Raw genomic sequence first — 22,500 nt, 5'->3', positions numbered from 1 at the left:
GACTAATGTTTAATTGTTCCCAGAGAAACAGGAAGTAAACATGTGTCCTGAGCTCAGTGTGCTCTACCAGCAGAGGGCAGCATCTCCACACACTTCAGTCCACTTCTAATCACTTTTACAGTTTTCTATTACATGCATACACACAAATATTCATTTGAACAACTGCACACATATGTAATTACTTAAATTATAAAAATGCTTTTTAAAATGTCATACAATTATTAATATAAATTCTATGAAAATGTTGTGTGTGTGTATATGTGTGTCTGTGTGTATGTGTGTGTGTATATATATATATATATATATATATATATATATATATATATATATATATATATTTGAACCAGTTGTATGCACACTTATTAGTAATTATTCATTATAATAATTACATGGTAATATTGTATCATGTTAATGGTTTAAATGAAATGGTAGGAAATTTTTACCATTTTACTACTAAATTTTAAATAAGCAATTATTGTAAAAATATTAATAGTTGTATGCACACTTAATAATTATTATTGATTATATAAAAAATGGCTATTGAAATATTTCAGGTTATAATTAACATTTACAATTTTTATACACAAAATTAGCGGTTAATTTCTAATAAATATATTAGCAAATAATTTATTCATATAATTGTTTATATAAATGATTAACTTTTTAACTCTTATTAATAACTGTTAATTTTATGTAATTATATAAATCTCTTTTTGCCATTTAGTGTTTATGAAAAATGTATAAATATAATATGTATCGGCATTCCTGCTAAATTTCAGTCCGACAGACTTCTGATTGAAAACGTCTGTCAGAGTCACTAAGATGCTCTCTTTCTGTTCATTCAGTGTTTCTCATTAACATCATGTGTGCTGCTCTCTATTAGGTCCTGTGGGGTCTCTCCCTCAGGCTCTGTTTGATTCGGAGGACTGCGGGCATCTATTGTCATGCTCTGAGTCTGAAAGCAGCTGCTCCTCATCAGTTCTGTCATTGTTTCTTCCCACAGGAAGCACGTTTAACCGCGTGACACGAACGCAAGTGACTTCGCGGAATCCAGTGGACGAGAAAGGCAGATTTATGTCTGTTTCTGTCTGCGGCGTGCGTCTGGTTTTCATCACGCCTGTCTGTGTCTCCGCAGGAGGAGTCGGTGCTGAAGACTGTACGTCTGAAGCAGGAGCACGTCTGCGTGATTGAGCAGCTGGAGCAGACCATCGAAGACCTGCGCAATAAGATCGCCGAGCTGGAGAAACAGCACCCCCTGCTGGAGAGGGAGGTGCTGACGCAGGACCAGGAGTGCGGAGGAGAGGAGCGCCTCCTCCCAGACGTCTGCCACGTGGACCTGCAGACAGAAAGCACTGCGCTGCTGCCGCTGGAGGCCAAGTCGGTGCAGACGTCTCCCGTGGAGGAGAGCTTCGGGTTTAAAGTGCCTCCTGTGGAGGCGCAGTCACTGGGGAGGAGTGACTCCTCGCTGCCTTCAGAGACTGAGAATGCTTCCCAAGCGTTTGTGTGCATCTGCCAGCAGCAGCCGGGAGCTTCGGAGCCTCCTCCACCACCTCCTCCTCCATCTGGGATGTGTGCACCTCCTCCTCCACCTCCGCTTCCAGGAATGAGTGCTATTCCTGCACCTCCTCCCCTTCCAGTCAGTTCATTTCCTCCTCTACCAGGAATGGGTGCACCTCCTCCTCCACCTCCTCTTCCGGGAATGGGTGCACCTCCTCCTCCACCTCCTCTTCCGGGAATGGGTGCACCTCCTCCTCTACCCGGAATGGGTGCACCTCCTCCTCCACCTCCTCTCCCGGGAATGGGTGCACCTCCTCCTCCACCTCCTCTCCCGGGAATGGGTGCACCTCCTCTACCTGGAATGGGTGCACCTCCTCCACCACCTCCTCTCCCGGGAATGGGTGCACCTCCTCCTCCACCTCCTCTACCCGGAATGGGTGCACCTCCTCCACCACCTCCTCTCCCGGGAATGGGTGCGCCTCCTCCTCCACCTCCTCTGCCAGGTGTTTCTGCTCCACCTTCACTTCCAACTTCAGGACCAGCACCTCCTCCTCCACCTCCTCCTCCAGGTCCTCCGCCGTTGGCTCCTGGTCCTCCTCTGTCCTTCGGCTTGGGTTCTCTGCCTCCTCCGCTCCCGCTGGGACTGTACGCTTTAGGAGTTCCGCAGGAGAAACCTCCTCGCAAAAGCTTGGTGGAGCCTCCGAGACCCATGAAACCGCTCTACTGGACCCGAATACAGCTGCACACCAAAAAGTACCGTAATTTCTTCATGTGGTTCTGCTGCTGATTTGAGTTTCCCTCACTCTAATAACCAGAATACAGTAGTTACTGTAGTTTTTTACACACTACTCATTGCTCACTAGTGTTCATAGTGATTCGAATGATCAGATGCATCATTTTCAGCTGCTAAACCGTCAAACAGATGAAAAAGTACAGAGGAGGAACCTGAGCCGCATCTACAGACCAGGGAGTTGTTTCCTAAACCAGTTGTTCAGCTAAGGACATTAGTTGAGTTAAACTCATTTAGTGACAACAGAACTTGTGATCATAGTTCCTTTCGGGAAAAGCACCCCAAAACACACTTTTATATTCTAGACTGCAAAAAAAGCACCTAGAGCCACCCTAGCAACCGAATGCGGTGCCCTAGCAACACCACCCATTACTGTATGACTGACAGGTTCATCATTTACAGTAAATAATATCTACTTGATTTCAGCTGTTGACTTCTTTTAAATTAAAATGTTTATTATAAATAATAATAAATTAAGAAATGCTTAAAAAATAAATACTTTATGCATTTAACTTATTTTTATAATTAAGCAGTGGGTTTACTGAAATAGTTTTTTTTCCCCCTGAACTCTCATTAAACAACAATTTAATTGACTTTTGGTTTAATCTTATTTTTATTCAATCTAATTAGTCTTTCATCTATTTTTTTTCTTTTAGTTTTCTTTTGTAATTTGTCTTGTTTTTTTTTACTTTTTTATCAGTCATTCATTCAGATGTCTTGATTAGTTTCTTTCCTTTGCAAAAGAATATTATCGTGATACACACACAATTTCTTTCTGATTTCCTGCTGTCTGTCTGTTCCTCCGCAGGGACTCTCATGCTGTTGTCTGGGAGAAGATCGACGAGCCATCCGTGGATTTTGATGAGTTTGTCGAGCTCTTTTCCAAAACCGCAGTGAAGGAGAAGAAGAAGCCTCTTTCAGACACCATCAGCAGGTCAAAGACCAAGCAGGTGAGACGTCTGCGGCGAGACCGTTTCCGTGACCGAGTCCTGACGTGTGTGTGTGTGTGTGTGTGTGTGTGTGTGTGTGTGCGTGCAGACGCTGGCTCCTCTCAGACGTCTCTGAGTAAACGGCCAGGCTCTTGGCACCGCCGCGCACCGGATTCCAGCTCTGATTGGAAATATGACCGTAAAGAGCACGACCGAGGCGCATAAATATCACAAAGTGCTCCAAACGCTCGTGGGTTTATCAGATCTGTGTGTGGAAGCTCCAGCGTCCACGTTCATATTCTCCTTCGTAGGAGTTTCTTCAGATGTAGGAGCTGCATGGATTCCTGTCAGATCAACACTAACAGATTTCAGCTTTTCAGGTGTTCATTTTTATGGCACTTGATGCAATACAGGAAAAAAGTGAAAAGCTAACCAGGACTTAAACGAAAAAACTGCAAGATATCAGTTCGTGATTAAATATAAACTCAGGGTTGCTAATAAAGAAGCAGATATAGTTTATAATGCGCTTTTCAGAGCTTCTTGCAATTGGGAGATTTATCTTGCATTTTTGAGTTCATATCTTGCTATTTTGAGTTTGTTGCGCAATTGGGTTTATATCGAGTTTATATCATGCAATTAAACATTTATTTAATCCTATTTAGAGTTTATATAGTGCGGTTCAGAGTTTATATCATGCAATTTAGTTAATATCTCGCAATTCAGAGTTTATCTTGCATTTTTGAGTTTATATCCTCCGTTTAGGAAGTGCACAGCAGAAACGGGGAAATAACTTAGATTGTCGTTGATTAGCAAATCAAATAAAGTATTGAGAAACATCCTCGATTTCTGAAGAAACCTCTCTCTGTGGAAACTCTTGTCCCCTCCTCAGACGTTCACCCGGTCCTCGTGTCTTCCCAGCATCCTCTGGTTTCTAGATGAAGAGCGGCGGTGGTTCAGATCTTCTCTCTGAGGAAAGAATCGGTGAAATCAAAAGAGTGCTGGATCTAAAGAAATCAAACAATACAAGAACGATTCATATTTAGAGATCAGAGTTCAGCCTGAAATTTTTTTATTTTGGTAAATTGGTAAAAATCATAGTTTTTTTTTTAAAACTCGTGTTAACTTATTGCAAGTAAGTTAAATAAAAAAAAATATATATTTTACTCACAATAACGTAGTGTGAAAACCTTCATATATTACCAAAAAAAAAATCAGCAGTGCAGTTTTAATAAAAAATATTTTATTTGTAAATAATAGAATAATCAATAAAATTAATTAATACATTTATTCTAAGACTTAAGATTGTATCAATATTTTCATAATTTTTACAATTATTTAAAAAAACCTGTATTAAAAGGAATTTTCATGAAAGGTTCAGAACGTTGTTTAAAGGAGTTTCCTCGGCGGAATGGAAAAGAAGTGCGCACACATTCAGAAATAACATTTCAATTCTCAAACAAAATAATGAATTCATAATAATAAATACTTCAGCTGTGTATTATGAAAACTTTTTTTCAGATGATTTTCTCAAGACAGCTGAATCTCTAATTAAAATAGTTAGTGTAGTAGATTGATCAGGACCTGAGGTGAACCGCTCTGACGTTCGTCCCGCTCTTTATGTGAATGTTTACCACTCCTCTATTAAAATAACACGCTGCGTCCTGCGGTGCATTCTGGGACGGGTGGTGTTCTGCGGTGTTTGGCGTCTGTGGCCGAGACGTGTTTCATTCGGCTCAGAACTTCTGTTTAGTCACACATTCAGACCTGGAAGAGATGCGAAAAAACACATAGTTTTTAATAAGGCACCGGTCATTTTGAGCTGCTCCTCTCCTCCGTAACTCACACACGTCTTCAAATGCGTTCTCTTCATGAATATGAATGTTGTCTAGCTGATAACATTTTTCTTTTAAGTTTCTGCAAATTTTGTTTGAAAACGTTTCAGTAATATTGTTTTTTAAAAGAAATAAATGCGTCTGTCCGTGTATGTGTGTGTGTGTGTGTGTATGTGTGTATATATGTGTATATATATATATATATATATATATATATATATATATATATATATATATATATATATATATATATATATATATATATATATATATTTATTTATATATATATTATTTATATATATATTATTTATTTATATATTGTATTTATTAATTTTATTTTTAAAAGAATTGAAAAACCATGTGTTTTAGTTTTTACTGAAATATTCATGTTTAGAGATCAGATTTCAGCCTTTTTATTTTATTTAGGTAAAAATCATAGTTTTTATTTTAACTCGTGTTAACTTATTGATATTTTACTCGCACTAATCTAATGTGAAAACCTTTCATATATTACCATTTTAAAATAATTATTTATAAAAAAAAATCAGCAGTGCACGGATTTTAGTTTTAATAAAAATATTTTAATTAATTTGTAAACAATAAAATTAAAAAAATGAATACGTTTATTTTAAGACTTGAGATTGTATAAATATTTTTATTGAAAAACGTATTTCTAAAAGATTGGATGAATCCGGTAACAGTCAAAACCTAGCTGTAGTTTTTTCCCATTCCTTCAGCAGCTGATCTCAAAGCGTGAGTTTTAGTTTTTACCGCTTTCTAAACGAACGATTGTTTAGGTTCAGTTTGGACCCGGATCGCAGGAGCAGCTTCAGAAGAACCCGGTCTCGGTGTCTGTCACGCTTGGGTTTGATGGAGTAACAGGTCTTGTTTGGTCTAATGGCCTGCGGTTGATAATTGTAGTGTTCTGTGCTGTAATGTGACCCGTTCAGGGTTCATGCCGTCGCTCGTAGCCGGCGTTCTTCTCTGGAGGAGGGTTTGGAGGTTGATTAGAAGCACGGAGAGAACGCTTCAGTCATAAAAAAACCCACCGAGCGTCTTTAAAGCTGGCTTGTTTGCCGGAGTTTCCGGTTTAATTAAAACAAAGATTTTTCTGCAGCTTCCTGTTCCAGATCAGCTGGATCCAGATCTCATTGTGCTCCGGTTCCTCGTGTGTTCTTGGGCTTTCCATCACCTCTCGGCTCATTGTCCTCAGGACGGATAAAGATCAGCTGAATCAATTGGCTTTTGTTCCTCCGGCCAAAAACACTTTCCTCTTCAAATCGAGACGTAAAGAGCAAATAGACGTAATTACGCACACGATGCTGTAATGATCTGATGAACGACTGACATCAAGTCAAATAAGAGCGTGGCGGCGTCATCTCGTTTTAATCATGAAGCCTCTAGGGTTTGAGAAGCACTTTCTTGAAGTGATTAGCCTAATTTGTATTATTTAGCAGAAAAGGGGTAAGAGGCTTTAGGTCCAAATGTACAGGCATCTGTTATATTAAACATCTCCACTAACAAAGATGATGGAGGACTTAAATTGCTAGTAGAAATGCAGTAATATTCTGAAAAATGTTCTTTTAATTACATCTTTGAAAAAAAAAAAATTTTATTTACATTGAATGCATGTCTAACATTTTCAAGGGGTTGAATGAATTTAAAAAATAAAGTAAAATTTGTCTAACAATTTTGTAAATATTTTAAGATGTGTATTTTATATATATATATATATATATATATATATATATATATATATATATATATATATATATATATATATATATATATATTTATTTATTTATATATATATATAATATATATCAAAAATATATAAAATGTGTATAGTCATGAGCAAAATGTTTTAAAAGCAATAAAGCACTAGAGGGGTCATGTCTTATCTATCAAATGTTCTTAAATTTAATTTGCTTAATTTTTATGCTTACTGTATCTGTAAGAGATCTGCTAAGTGTCTTTATAGATGACTTTATAATACAGCAGCACTTCCAGTGGTTTATTAACTCTCACATTGGATGAGTTTAATGTTGGGTTGAGTTAATGCAGTGTGTGTGTGTGTGTGTGTGTGTGTGTGTGTGGTGAAGCTGCTGAACACCAAGCGTTCTCAGGCCGTTGGGATCCTGATGTCCAGTTTACATCTCGACATGAAGGACATTCAGCACGGTCTGTATCATTCTCTCATCGTTGTGTGATTTAATGAAGACGAACAGAAGCAGTGACTCTGTGTTTGTAAGCCTACAGGGGTCCCTAAATAGAGAGCGTTAGGGGGTTTCACATTTCCTGACCCGTGTTTTAAGGCTTTTTGTTTTTTAGTCGTCATCCCTTCCCATCAAAAACAGAACGTCAAACCTGATCTTTTCTGTTTTTCCCGATGGATGAAAGTTTCGGAGGCTGTGTGTAAACCTCGACACAGCGTGAAGATGCATTTATATTTCAGCGTGCGCAGTGATAGGAAATATTTGCTTTAGCTGCTTACGTCTGAGAGCCCCGCCTACTGTGATTTGATTGGCCGTCATCCCAAGCTCTGACACTGACGAGCGGCGTAAGAGCACCGAGGCGTCTGTTATCTTGGTGTTTTCTGATTGTTTGGCCGTACAGCTGGAGGTTTCCTGTTTTCTCCTCCACGCTGGTGTTGAATGCGTGGCGCCGGGCATTGACGTGTTCTTCTGTTCTCTGGCTGGCAGCGAGGGCTTCCTGATGCTCTGATAGTCTGCAGGTCACCGTCTGATCCGTCACATATCAGATGAGCGTGACCCCCAGCCTGCTCGACTTGTTTCGGTGATTTGAGAAATCATTCATGCTGCACGCCACCCACTTAATATGAAAGAGTTTTAATGATGTGAGACCAGATGAACAGGTGCTTTTAAACCTTTTAGGAAAAATGTGAAAAACTTATTTTATATATATATATATATATATATATATATATATATATATATATATATATATATATATATATATATATATATATATATATAATTTTTTTTGTTAAATTAAATGATTATTTACATCCAAAATGTTTTATTTATTTTGTATATAAATACCACCACATGCATGTATATCTTTAAGACAAATATCATTTTTATATTAAATATATTTATAATATAAATATTAGTGCTGTCTATTGACTAATTGACAGCATATTTAAGATGATGTTGATTATATTTAATATTTATGTATAACATTAAATATTTATAATAGAATGTATATACATGTAAATATGATCCAAATATATACTGTGTAGATTTATTTAGATTATATATTTATATTATATTATATATATATATATATATATATATATATAGTATATATTTTCTAACATTATTTTTGAAAAAAATATTTTGAATTATTTTTGGAATAATGGAATTTAATTGAAAGTAATTTTATCACTTTTTGATGTTTTTCTTTTTTATGCCTTTTTATATATCAGTTCTAGCTGGTATGGTAGTGATGATAAAGCGGTTAAACATGCGTTTGCTGCCGTGTAACACTGATTCACAGATGATCCAGACGAGTGTGTGTTGTGTGAAACATGGCCTGTAATGAAGTCGTGTGTTTCGTGTCTCTAGTTTCAGACAGGAACGTTGTGGAATGCCAGCATATTTTATTCTGCCAGCAAAACTTGTACTTAATTTCCATCTAATCAGTGTGTTTATGCGTGTGTGTGTGTGTGTGTGAGTGTGAGAGAGAGGAATTCAGGCCTCATCTGTTGTGTGATGTTGTGACGCTCAAATCAAACGCAGACATGTGACGTCGTCTTCATCATCATCATCATCACATCTGAATTCACACAGAGAGGACTCAGACATTGCCCTTTAGAGCAGCTTTTCAAGCCCTTTTTTATTTTTAGCTGAAGATGAAGGTTATTTATTTTTACGTCTTGCACACAGACATGTTCACCATCCGTTAATTCCTCATTAATGAAGTATAATTTTGTCCTTTTTATTACTTTTTTTATTCTTTTAAAAACAAGTGTTTTATTTTTTTATTTAAAATACATTTTTAGTTTTTTTAGGGTGTTTTTAAGCGATCAACCCTGTTGTCATTTGTGAAATGTCATTAAAAACCCTGTTTTTGTGTAAATGTATTAACTTGACTATAAATATTAAATGTGTATTATAATGAATTTAATTCATCGTTGCAATCTAAAGTCTACTTAGTCTGATAATTACTTTAGTTTTTGTTATTTTTTATATTTATATCTCATATTTCAAATGTAAAGATTCACGTGATTTTTGATGACTTCTGAGTAACGTGTGTGTGTGTGTGTGTGTGTGTGTGTGTGTGCAGCGATCCTGAATCTGGACAACACTGTGGTTGATCTGGAGACGTTACAGGCGCTCTATGAGAACGTAAGCAGATCTTTCTTTCTTCTTCTGACGCTTTGCTTTTTGAAGATTCCCGCTTTGTTTCCGAGCATGAACCCTAGAAATGAAGCTTGCCTGTTATATTTTTAGGGCCTCGGACGTAAATGAATCCTCCGATCATGCCAAACATGTGCTGCACAAACTTTCAGGAAAATAAAAGCGCTTCCAATCCAGGATGAAGCAGTGCATGTGGCACATGACGGACGTGATGATCGCTGTGATCCTTCTCAGTGCGTTCTGTGGAAGTGATCAGATATCAAATATCATTTTAAAGGGCTAAGAGATGCATTGTGTGCAAGGTTTCTCAAGGTTACTTTGCACAGTTTCTGCACCAAAAGTATACTTGCAAAAAGGATATTGATCAGGTAATCGGTCTAAACCAGTGTAAGAACGAGAAAAGATGCTCCTGAGTGTTTCTACAATCAGACACACTCCTGAAATAATATCTTAATGTCAGAAAGTCTCGGGAAGCATGCATGTATAACATGGGCCCATCTGAGCAGAGCGCTCGTTCACGTGCATTGATTGATTAAAGCAGCAAAAAAAAAGCTTTTGTTTCAGGATGCGAGCTGCTTTTGCATAAAAATCATTTGTTTATTTTAAAGCATGGCGTGCCAGGTCATTAGAGGGCTTTGAACCGTCCTAAAACTGGATTCAGATTCGTTCTTCTGAGAGTCTGCTGGCGGAGGCAGAGACGTTAAGATGTTTTCGTCTGGCTCGCGCCGTAATTACGGAATCCAGACCTGTTCGAAAAAGCAAAAAAAGAAAAACATACAGTCAGACTGCAGCAATGCACCTAATGATCGCGCTAATGTGTTTTTTCCCCGCTTTTATGAGAGCGAGTTTCCCGTCTGGCCCGCGTACAGATGTCAGTCCTGCCGCTCGCTGTCGTATCTGTATATTGTCTTTTGATATCTGCCTTTGAGTTTGTGTTTGAAGGCCGAGCGCTTGAGCGCTGAAAGCTGCTTCGTATTAACCGTATTTACACTTAAAAAGGCAGTAAATGGGACGCAGAGCGTGGCGTTTGAAGTGCCGTGTGTATATGTGCTGTGATGGATCTCCTGATGACTCTTAATGGAGCCCGAGACCGTTCCAGAGTTTATATTCACGCCTGAGCCGTACACACACTCTCCTGAATGAACGTGTTTGTCTTAGCCTCATTTTTTCTTTGTGTCTGAGAGCGAGAGAGCCGTTTTCTGTCTTTGATCACCTTCCTGATGGCCTCGTAGCGCTCGGCTGTGCGTCTCGCTGCCGTTTGATGTCGGCCGCTCTGTTTATGAAGGTATTCGTTCTGAGTCTGCTTCTCTTACACACCTAGAGACTTCATCTAATTCCTTTTAAACCATCTTTCCTCGGGTCATTTCCAAGCCAGAGTTGATGTGCGATTTTTAATTTATGTCAAATGAGAAAAGCACTGACTACAAGAGAGCAATGTTTTAAATCAAAGTGAATAATAATTTCTAAATAGATTGAATCACAACATTTAAGATTCATTTAACATTACTTCACGTAATTATCTTTTGAGCAGGTTGCAGTTATTACCATAGTTCATGTCCGTCATGTCTTTCTGTCTGTCAGTCATGTTTCTGTCCCTCTGTCCTTCATTTAATGTCTGTCCGTCATTTGTCTCTGACTCTGTCATTTGCATCTCTCCATCTGTCTGTCCGTCATTATTTGTCTCTGTCCTTCATGCAATGTCTTGTCTGTCTGTCATTTGTCTCTCTCTCTCTTTCATTCATTTACATGTCTGTCTCTCTCTCTGTCCCTCTGTCTTTCTGTCTTCTGTCCTTCATTTCGCGCCTGTGTCTGTCTGTCCGTCATCTGTCTCTCTGTCCTTCATTTGCGTCTGTCCGTTTGTCTCTTTCATTTATGTCTGTCCATCATTTGTCTCTGTCCCTCTGTCCTTCATTTAATGTCTGTCTGTCATTTGTCTCTGTCCTTCATGTAATGTCTATCTGTCCATCTGTCTGTCCGTCATCTGTCTCTCTGTCCTTCATTTGCGTCTGTCTTTCTCTCTTTCATTTGTCTGTCCATCATTTGTCTCTGTCCTTCATGTAATGTCTGTCTGTCCGTTATCTGTCTCTCTGTCCTTCATTTGAGTCTGTCTGCCTCTTTCATTTGTCTGTCCATCATTTGTCTCTGTCCTTCATGTAATGTCTGTCTGTCCGTCATCTGTCTCTCTGTCCTTCATTTGCGTCTGTCTGCCTCTCTCTTTCATTTATATGTCTGTCCATCATTTGTCTCTGTCATTCATTTACATGTCTGTCTCTCTCTCTCTCTCTGTCCCTCTGTCCTTCATTTAATGTCTGTTCATCTGTCTTTCGGTCTCTCCGCCTGTCTCTCCATCATTAGCATCTTTCTGTCTTCCTTCTGTCCGTCTGTCTGTTGCATCTGGTTGTTTGTTGAACTTTCACGACACCACATTTTCCATAATTTGTAGCCCCAAACTGTGTTTCTGTTGTTCTTCAGCTCTTTGAGAAGGAAACTCATGAGACTCCATGGCTTTTATTGGACTCTGGCTTCCTAACGACTTTGATTGCACTCTGTTCTGCTTCCAAACGAACCCAAATAATAGTGCGGCTAAACGCAAAGAACACCAGCATGTGTATTTGTGTAAAATGCAGCGACTCAGTCAGGCGACTAACATTTTGACCATCAGAATGAAGTCTGAAGCGTACACAGGCATCTTCTCGCTGTTTTATTGTCGGCTCATTGTCCGCAAGCATCAGTGTTTTTGCATTTTAAGTCATTTTGATTATGTTGAAATGCTTTTTTTGTGGTTTCAGAGAGCCCAGCATGACGAGCTGGAGAAGATCGAGAAACACATGAAATCCTCAAAAGACAAAGAGGGAAGCAAACCTCTGGACAAACCCGAACAGTGAGGATCAGAACACACACTTGTACTAACGCAGCCAGCTAATGACTTCCACCTGGTAGTTTTCATTAACCGGAGAAATGCTTTTAATATATCTTCTTAATGCTCTCAGGTTTCTCCATCAGCTCTCTCAGATTCCTGACTTCTCCGGACGAGTCTTCTGTATTCTCTTTCAGTCCACATTCACAGAGTGCATCTCGTCCGTTCAGCGCAAGCTCCAGATTTTGCAGAGAGTCTGCAAGGTATGTCTGCGCAGTCCGACTGTGTGAAGAAATCAGCATTTTGTGCAATTCTTAAACCAGTCGATTCCTTTGAACCTCTCCCTAGACTCTTCAGAGCGGCTCCGGAGTGCTGCAGGTTCTCGGCTTGGTTTTAGCTTTTGGAAACTTTATGAATGGAGGAAACCGCACCAGAGGACAGGCGGACGGCTTCACGCTGGATATCCTTCCCAAGCTCAAGGATGTCAAGAGCAGCGTAAGACACACACACACACACACACACACACTCAGACAGTGTGTTTGTGTCTAAAGCTGTGTGTGTGTGTTGTTTTGAAGTATTAGCTCACGTCCAAAATAAAAATGTCCTCATGTCATTCAAGATGTCCGTGTCTTTGTTAAAGTTTTAGAGGATAGCATTCACCGTATAGTGGACTTTTTTGAATAACTGATCGATAGGCTCGATAAAACCCAATTTCCTTGTGTAGGATCATGTAGAGCTATTTAAAGCTACATTGAAACTTGAATTTAACCGTTAAAGGGTCAAATCAGATCAAATGGGATCAGATGCCCATTTTCTGCAAGTTGGTATGATTTTTTTTTTAGGGTCTTAACAAAATATATACAATTGTTTGGTTAAAATCTCTGTGGTAGTGTAAAAAACACCTACACAAGTTTTTTTTCATCAGATCATTATAGTCGAATGCTAATGAGCTCTGCTGGCCCCGCCCCTCTCTTCTTTTGACTGACTGTAAACCCTTATACTTGCTTCTTCTGCAGATGAAGCTGGATCCTGAAAGAGTGTTTGTCTATGTAAATACGTGATCAGGATTGGGGCGTTCCCTTCAAAACTAATGTTAATCCTTCAATCAGAGACACCTTATCTTCCCCAGCATCGGAGTCAGTGATGGACTGATGACCTGTCAATCAGCTGTTGTGGGAGGGGCCTGTGCAGAACTATGTCATTCTGACAGGAATCTCAGAACGGCCTGATTTGAGAGAGAGGATTTAAAGAAACTGGGTGTATTTTTATGATTATAGGATGCATGCGTACACGCACTTCCAACAAACATTTGTTTAAACATCTTTTAAAGTGAATGCTTTAAACCCACTGATCCCCACTGAAGTCCACTATATGGAGAAAAATCATGGAAAAACGTTATTTTCATTTAGATTGAAGAAAGCTAGACATGGTCATCTTGGATGACGTGGGTCATGAGTAAGTCATCAGAATTTTTATTTTGGAAGCATACTTTTATTCTGTGTGTTTTTTTCCTGTGGTTTTCAGGACAGCAGTAAGAGTCTGATGTCGTATATCGTGTCTTACTATCTGAGACACTTTGACGAGGTGAGATTCGTTAACCATGCTCTCACAGAATAATATACTCTAAAACATCTTCAGAAACCCGTGTGTGTGTTTTTCAGGACGCCGGCAGGGAGACGTGTGTGTTTCCTCTACCAGAACCTCACGACCTGTTTCAAGCATCTCAGATGAAGTTTGAAGACTTGACTAAAGATCTGCTGAGACTCCGGAAGGATCTGAGAGGTAAAGTCAAACGAAACTTCAGATCTGCTCTGATGCTCTCAGATGGATGAGTGTTGTGCTAAAAAGGTCTATGGGTTATTACTAACAGGTCTGTAGGTTATTGTGGTGTAAATCAGTGTAGTGGTGTGTGTTGCTAGGTGCTTAAGTAGTGCTTATTAGTTTCTAGTGTTGTTAGACTGAAAAAAAGAGCAGCTAGTACTTCAATGAGTTTGAAAATACAATGTGCACAGAAAAGAATTGTATAGGGTTTACTTTGAATAATTAAAAAGAAATGGCAAGGAACACACTGGATTAAATATGAAATTGTAAAGTAGAAATCATTTCAATAATCTGTTCCACAGCTTTACAAGCATTTAGTTTTACTGTGTGTGTGTGTGTGTGTGTGTGTATAAATGAACACAATCAACACAAGAACTTTGATCAGACATCTGAAATAATTGAAAGCTGAATCATTCCTCACAGTGACGGCCACATGTTAACCTGAGCGTTATTATTAGTGTGTGTGTGTGTGTGTGTGTGTGTGTGTGTGTGCGCTGTGGTCAGCCATTAATAGCTCTGGAAGTGTTTAACACATTGGCAATAGTTAGCAGGCCTCTGCTTCATGTTATGATTCATTTTACCATTTTAGCTTTCTCTCAAGTTCTGTGATTCTTGGCGTATATATGTATACATGTGAAGTTACACATCTTTATTTATTCATATACATACAGTACAAATACAGCAAATAAAGCAATGTATACTATACTATATATATTATAAACATTAACATCATCATTTTCTGTAAGTCTGCTTTGAAAAAAAAACACACAAACAATGCTATACAAATAAAAATGAGTAGAGATCAATACAACAGAATAATGGTGCTATATATTATTGTAGTGATAACTGGATCTGGATACAAACTGAGAAACAGAATAAGAAAGAAACAGACTAATATATTAGAGTAGATGTCTTTCTTTTTACGATGTAATGAGTACATAGATTTGAATAATAAGGATTTGAATAATAAATGTTTATTAGTGTGTTGTGTAGACTAAACTGAAAGAGTGTGTCTGCCTCCTGAACAGAGTTAGGGAGATTGTTCCAGAGTTTAGGTGCTAGATAGGAAAAGGATCTGCTGCCCGCAGTTGATTTTGATATTCTAGGTATTATCAAATGGCCAGAGTTTTGAGAACGCAGCGGACGTGCAGGACTATAATGTGATAAGAGCTCGCTCAAGTATTGAGGAGCTAAACCATTCAGGGCTTTATAGGTAATTAATGTGATTTTAAAATCTATCTGATGTTTGATAGGGAGCCAGTGCAGTGTTGACAGAACCGGGCTAATATGATCATAGTTCCTAGTTCTAGTAAGGACTCTGGCTGCTGCGTTTTGGACTAGATGAAGTTTGTTTATTAAGCGTGCAGAACAACCACCCAATAAAGCATTGTAATAATCTAACCTTGAGGTCATAAACGCATGAATTAATATTTCCGTATTAGACGTCGAGAGCATAGGTCGTAATTTGGATGCAGAAACAGTTAGGAAGAATTGCTAGAAAGATTGATAACAAACAGCATATATATATATATATATATATATATATATATATACATGCATAAATGTTTTTCGTAATTATATAAAATTGCAGGTTATTTTGTTTTGCATAGACATTATACCCTGTTGGTATACAGATACTATATATCTAATCTTTGTATTGAAGTGTGAGTTGAATAGAGTGTAGAATCGTGGAAACACCCAGAACACTCAGTAAATGCAGTAATCCTGAAATGTCAAACAGCGGAGTACATGTAAGATCTCTCTGGTACTGGTGGAATAATTTCTCAGACGAGTCATGAACCCGGCGCTCTAATGGCTTCTGCCCAGACTGTTTCCCGAGAGCGTAATTGGACTAATTGCTGTGTGTTTGAGCAAAGAAATGAAAGATTGCTCTCTGGGAAGGAAGTGAAGATTTTCCCTCGCTCTCTTTAATCTCAGAGTTCACAGGTTAACGTGTTTGATTCGTCTGATCCGGAGTTTATCCACACGTTCTGCTGCTCTGCTCTTTGAACGGATTGATTCTTTGACACGGCGTCTCGGTTTGGATGCTTCTGTCCGCTCCATGTCAGGACTCAGGAGCTTTGAAGATGTCCAGATCGGTCAGGAGAATAGATACAGAGATGACATTGTGAGAGTGTGTGTCTGTGTGTGTGTGTGTGTGTGTGTGTGTGTGTGTGTCTGTGTGTGTGTGTGTCTCTGTGTGTGTGTGTGTGTGTGTGTGTGTGTGTGTGTGTGTGTCTCTGTGTGTGTGTGTGTCTCTGTGTGTGTGTGTGTCTCTGTGTGTGTGTGTGTGTGTGTCTCTGTGTGTGTGTGTGTGTCTCTGTGTGTGTGTGTGTGTGTGTGTGTGTGTGTGTCTCTGTGTGTGTGTGTGTCTCTGTGTGTGTGTGTGTGTGTGTCTCTGTGTGTGTGTGTGTGTCTCTGTGTGTGTGTGTGTGTGTCTCTGTGTGTGTGTGTGTGTGTGTCTCTCTGTGTGTGTGTGTGTGTGTGTGTGTGTCTGTGTGTCTGTGTGTGTGTGTGTCTCTGTGTGTGTGTGTGTCTGTGTGTGTGTGTGTGTGTGTCTGTGTGCGTGTGTGTGTGTGTGTGTCTCTGTGTGTGTGTCTCTGTGTGTGTGTGTGTCTCTCTGTGTGTGTGTGTGTCTCTCTGCGTGTGTGTGTGTGTGTCTCTCTCTGCGTGTGTGTGTGTGTTTGAGGCCCAGTGTAATTTCCCCATTAAATTTTTTATGGGTGCATTTTTTTTTTTTATAAAAAAACCATTGTGAAATATTATAATTTAAAGTAGCTGTTTTCTCTCCGTGTGATGAAGTGTAATTTATTTCTGTGATTTTCAGTCTTCAGAGTCATATGATCAGAAATCAGAATAATATACAGATTTTTCTGCTTGGTTTTTACATTTTATTTCATAAATACCGTTTTCTAAGTGAAACACATGAAGGGCCTCGTTTATGAAACACGAGTGGAATCAGTTCATAAGCTCCACTTTCTGTATGAATGAACTGATTTCTTGTGTTTGGTGAATGAGGCCCGGTGTGTGTGAGAGACTGTTTTCTGAATGTGAGCGTTGTGTTTCCCAGCATGCACTGCGGAGGTGGACAAGGTGTGCTCGGTCTCCACTGAGGAGCATCTGCAGCCGTTCAAAGAAAAGATGGAGGCGTTCGTGAGTGAAGGTGAGTGAGTCTGACGACGTGGGAATGATCCTCGGACTCGCTGAAGTGTGACTGGTGTCAATTAAACGAGGGATTCCTGGGATTCCTGCCGTGTCTCTCCGGAGGATCGGCTTGATTCAGCCGGAGCAGGTTTACTAATGTTTCCTGACCTCTAGAGCCGCGAGCATGAGATTCTGCTGACCCCGACTCACATTAATCTGAGTCCCTGACCCACTGGACCTGAGGTCTGCCCACACACACACACAGAGAGACGCACACACACACTCACAGATGCACACACTCACAGACACATACACACGCACTCACACGCACGCACAGACACTCACAGACGCACACACACTCTGCACACACTCACAGACACACACACATACACACACTGCACACACACAGACGCACACTCACACATACTCTACATACACACTCAACACACACAGACACTCACTCCCTCACACACTCGTTGTTTCTATGTTTTATGGGGACTCTGCATAGGTGTAATGTTTTATTCTGTACACACTGTGTGTGTACCAGCCTCAATTTATCAAAGAAACATCTTCATGTTTTTACATTCTCAAAAATGTAATCCTGTATGTTTTATTAGTTAGTCTTCTCACCAGAAAGAGACTAAAAATCCCCAAAAGATACAACGTTTACTGTGTACTCTGAAAGTGTGTGTGTTTGGTGCCATAACATTTGTATAAATATCTTATGTACAAATACACACATATTTACATATTAATTTATTACTAATAAACTGAATGTAAACTAATTTAAATGAATTTCGTGTCTGTGTAGTGGACAGAATGTGGTTGAGTCATAAATTACATTATTTTCAACTACTACCAGCCTCAATTTATCAAAGAGCATCTTCTGTCTTGACTGGAATAAGTGACCTCTGCCCTTTTTCTGCCAGACAGCTTCTTAGCATTCTGTCTGTCTCTCACCAGAAAGAGACTAAATCTCATAAAGATACAAATGTATTTGTGTGAGACTGAAAGTGTGTGTGTTTCAGTATGTGCCATATATATTTGTATCTGTCTATCTTATTAAATATACAAATTATTTATACATATTGTTTTATTACTTTTTATAAATATTTTATTATATAGTAAACTTTTATAAATGCAATATGTAATTTTATAAGTGTGTAGTGGACAGGATGTTCACTAATGAGTCATAAATTACATTATTTTTTCTGTAGAGCTGCTTTTAAAATGTTTTGTATGGTATAAATAAATGTGACTTAAATCTGATTAGACAGTTTATTTGTAATTTCTTTTGCCAGCTTTTTTTCTGCCAGTTACAGCTGGAAAGTCAAAAAGCATTCTGTTCTGTCCACACACATATCAGACACACACAGGAAAGACACACACTTTACACACAAGGAACTATACTGTTTATACCTTACTCTGTGTGTGTGTGTGTGTGTGTGTGCGTGCGCGCACAGATCTTCTCTATATATGTATGTGTGGGGTTTTTTTTTTGTTTTTACCTATATTTTATTATATAGTACTGCTTTTATAAATGCAATATGTACATTTTATAAGTGTACTCATACAATAGAAAAGTTTGAACCCCAAAAATATTGTTAATGTTATTAACTGAGGAAATGCTTTATTGTTTTCTGTAGAGCTGCTTTTTAAAATCAGTTTGTATGGTATAAATAAATGTGACTTAAATCTGATTAGACAGTTTATTTGTAATTTCTTTTGTCTTTTTTTTTTTTTTTCTCACACACAGCAACACACAGAGCTGGAAAGTCAAGAGAAGCAACTCAATGACACCCACAAAATGTAAGGCATTCTCACACACACACAGACACACACACACACACACACACACACTGATTTCTGTGTTTTAAAGCTGCGTCGTCTGAAAGGTTTAAACGCAGCGCTCTGAAGATCTTGCTGGGATTTCTTTGTGCTGGTGTGTGTCTCAGGTTCCTGGAGCTCTGCGTGTTCTTCTCGGTGAAGGCCAAGAGCGGAGAGAAAGAGGTTTCACCGAACACCTTCTTCACCGTCTGGCACGAGTTCTCCACAGACTTTAAAGACACTTGGAAGAAGGAGAACAAGCTCATTCTGCAGGAGAGGTATGTCAACACACACTTTCCTGGAGCGGAGTCAGGAATGCTCCTCTTCAGAGATACCCGTGAGACTGTAATATCAGAAATAAAGCTTGTTCATGTTTATTCACTAATAACACTGCTCTATTTCACCAGTCGTTGCATCACCAAGCGACGCTGCTGTTTTCAACGAGTTGATGTGATTCAGTAAGAATCAGCAGATCACAGAAGAAAGCGTTTCATATGATTTGCTATTTTTTATTTTTTTTTATTTACATTTTCATGATCCAGCTCTCTATGGATCACCATTAGGTGTCAAAAATACCTTGACTAATGATCTACGAAGTTATGTTACAGTAAAAATATTTCAAAATCTTTTTTTTTCGAACTTTCGAACATGACAGTTTCACTTATTACTGAGCAGCTGAAGCATGGAAAACCACTCGTTTTCTTCTTAAAGTAGAAGTTTGTGCGAGTAAAACCGCTCTGGAGTGATTTAATGCAGCTTCACCTCAGATACCTGAGCAGACACAGGTGCATCATGGGACGCGGTCTGCTTCAGAGACTGATGAGCAACGCTTTGTTCTGACACTGAGAAGTGGACTGAACGGCATTCCTCGAATTAGACGCTCTCGCACGCCAGTCAATCTCCCAGAGTAATCTCCCAGTGTGTGTGTGTGTGAGAGAGAGTGTGTGAGACAAAGTGTGTGTGTTTGTGTGAGAGAGAGAGAGAGAGAGAGAGAGAGTGTGTGTGAGAGAGAGAGAGAGAGTGTGTGTGTGTGTGTGTGTGTGAGAGAGAGAGAGAGTGTGTGTGTGTGTGTGTGTGTGTGTGAAGAGAGAGAGAGAGAGTGTGTGTGTGTGTGTGTGTGTGTGTGTGAAAGAGAGAGTGTGTGTGTGTGTGTGTGTGTGTGATATAGAGTGTAATGTGTGTGTGTGTGTGTGTGTGTGTGTTGTGAATTTGAGAGAGAGTGTTTGTCAGTGTGTAACATTTGTGTAAACGGTTGATTGAGAGAGAACTGACATCCGTTTTTAATTCCAATAGTAAATTATTAACATGATTGAACATCAGCATGTATCTCGTGACCACGCAGGAAGTGTTTAGTCAAAACACAGAATTCTGTGATCTGATTGGCCAACTCACCTGTCAGTCAAACTCCCTCTGAAGGCGGTCCAAACTAAAAAGACTAGTGTTTCTCAACCAGCGGCCGAAACTAACCTCCAAGGGATGACTTAAATATGATACTACTAGTGATAACTAATTAATTTACAGTGCTGTCAAATATTAATCACATTTGCATAATGTTTGTTTCGGTGCATATGATGTATAATTAAATACACATACAGTACATATAATACAAATATACAAATATTTAATACAAAATATATAATACAAATATATAGGCATAGCATCTATGCATATACAATCTCTGTGTGTGTGTATATGTATATATATATATATATATATATATATATATATATATATATATATATATAATACATACACACACATGTATATGTGTGTATATATATGTGTGTGTGTATATATGTAAAGACGCATCATGTAAACATAATTTTGGATGCAATTAATTGCGATTGAATCATTTGACAGCATTAATAACTTGATCTAATCATTATGCATTATGCATTTTTTTTCTTATGTCTTTGTCAGCTTGTTGTCAGCACAGGTTTGGTATTTTTTGTCAGACCGGACTGATGGTAAACCTGACTGATGAAGAAGCCTGGTTTGAGATCAGCGAGGCCAAAGCATTGCGTTAGTCTCGCTCTCCGTCTCAGCGTTCGTGAATCAAGATGCATTTAAATGCTCGGAGACGCGAGATAAGAAGTCTTGATCAAACTAAAGTGCGTTTATGATTAAAACATGAAGTAATATCTGAAATCAGCTGAATCCATTTGCATTGCGAGTGCGTGTATGTTGATCCTCAGTGCTTACTGGAAAACGCCGCTCTCCAACTCTCCCATAACCTGTGCCATGTGTTTAATATTAGATTATATCGGCCACATTAAGATTCACTCTAAAAGCGAGAGCGCGTCAAATCAACCCTGTCTATTTGTTTAACCCCGCTAATGAAAAGAATAGCCGTTAGCTTCCAGTGATAGCAGAGAGTCAACAAACACAAACGGTCCCCTTCAGCCCGTGGCTTTTACATAATTCATGAGGGCCGTGTATCTCTACATCTGCGCTCGGATCGGGTTTCTTCTGAAGCGCCGCTCGCCTCTCAGATGCAGATTACACCCTTTTAGCTCTGGCCCTTTTATTATATTTCCTTTGCTCTCTGCATGTGGGAACGGTGCAGGGATGATGCTGATTTCTGCTCCCTAATTTGTAAGCAATTTCAGGCAATTCCGATCCGTCAGGCGCGTGGCCTCTGGCCTCCGGAGCCGGAGCCGGACAAACACTGCTTCGCTGGCCTGCTCGTGTTCAGAAGAGCACAGGTACAACTAAACCCAGAAGAGATGCATAGAAAGTGCTTTAAGGCCCTTAAAAAACATTGAATAGTTTAACAACAATAATTTAGCTTTTACATAAAAACAATTTTTTTTTTTTTGTCATCAGTGTCAAAAATACTTTTTGTGAAATTATCTATGATAAACTTTTTTTTTTTTTTTTTTTTTCCTTCATATCACACACTTTTAAATTTTTGTTGGCCAGATATGTTCAGGGTTTTTCACGAATAATTGCTGCATAAAAAAGGTACATTTTTTAAAAAAAAAATTTATACAATAGTTTATACAAATAAAATAAATGTATTTAGTTTGAAAATCTTTTAGAGAAGTTTAGTTAGAAATAGATTTGATAAATGTGGACTGATCAGTTTTACTAAATGCTTTTCCAGTTGTATTAATGCTGGTAATTATATTCTTTCATTTGCATTTTATGTGTATTTTTGTATAATGTTATTTTTAAAAAAAACTGATGCAAAATAAATGAAAAATTAATTTAAAATACACTGTATAAAAATGTATTTACATTTGATGTATATTCTTGTGTAATTAAAAATTTTAAAGAATTTCCTAAAGCTCACCAAAGAGGAGGTAAAAGCAGCAATAACCGTAATATTCAAAACATTCACTCATTAATGAGAAGTTGTTAATCAAAATACAATAAAAAAAAAAAATTAAAAAAAAGATTTGGTCAAATCCTGACTCGG

General features: G+C 38.6%; 1 protein-coding gene across 6 annotated transcripts in view; it reads left to right on the top strand.

Annotated features, from left to right (window-relative positions):
- fmn2b (formin 2b) overlaps positions 1–17,320 on the top strand; it is a 28,868-nt gene extending 11,548 nt beyond the window's left edge. For 4 of the 6 annotated variants that reach the window (XM_043231143.1, XM_043231142.1, XM_043231141.1 and 1 more), the window contains 10 exons: positions 1,136–2,250; positions 3,096–3,237; positions 7,142–7,229; positions 9,357–9,418; positions 12,220–12,311; positions 12,421–12,550; positions 12,636–12,782; positions 13,812–13,871; positions 13,949–14,069; positions 17,179–17,320. In XM_043231143.1, the coding sequence (XP_043087078.1) occupies positions 1,136–2,250; positions 3,096–3,237; positions 7,142–7,229; positions 9,357–9,418; positions 12,220–12,311; positions 12,421–12,550; positions 12,636–12,782; positions 13,812–13,871; positions 13,949–14,069; positions 17,179–17,279 (2,058 nt within the window). In that variant the 3' untranslated portion in view covers positions 17,280–17,320. Of the gene's footprint in view, positions 1–1,135; positions 2,251–3,095; positions 3,238–6,165; positions 6,544–7,141; positions 7,230–9,356; positions 9,419–9,523; positions 10,677–12,219; positions 12,312–12,420; positions 12,551–12,635; positions 12,783–13,811; positions 13,872–13,948; positions 14,070–17,178 lie in introns of those variants that run through there. The other 2 variants (XM_043231145.1, XM_043231146.1) reach the window with 2 other exon arrangements.
- Positions 17,321–22,500: the final 5,180 nt, after the last annotated feature.

Source organism: Puntigrus tetrazona, unplaced genomic scaffold, assembly GCF_018831695.1.
Source record: "Puntigrus tetrazona isolate hp1 unplaced genomic scaffold, ASM1883169v1 S000000283, whole genome shotgun sequence".
Lineage (NCBI taxonomy): Eukaryota > Metazoa > Chordata > Actinopteri > Cypriniformes > Cyprinidae > Puntigrus > Puntigrus tetrazona.
This window is presented reverse-complemented; position numbering and strand designations above follow the sequence as displayed.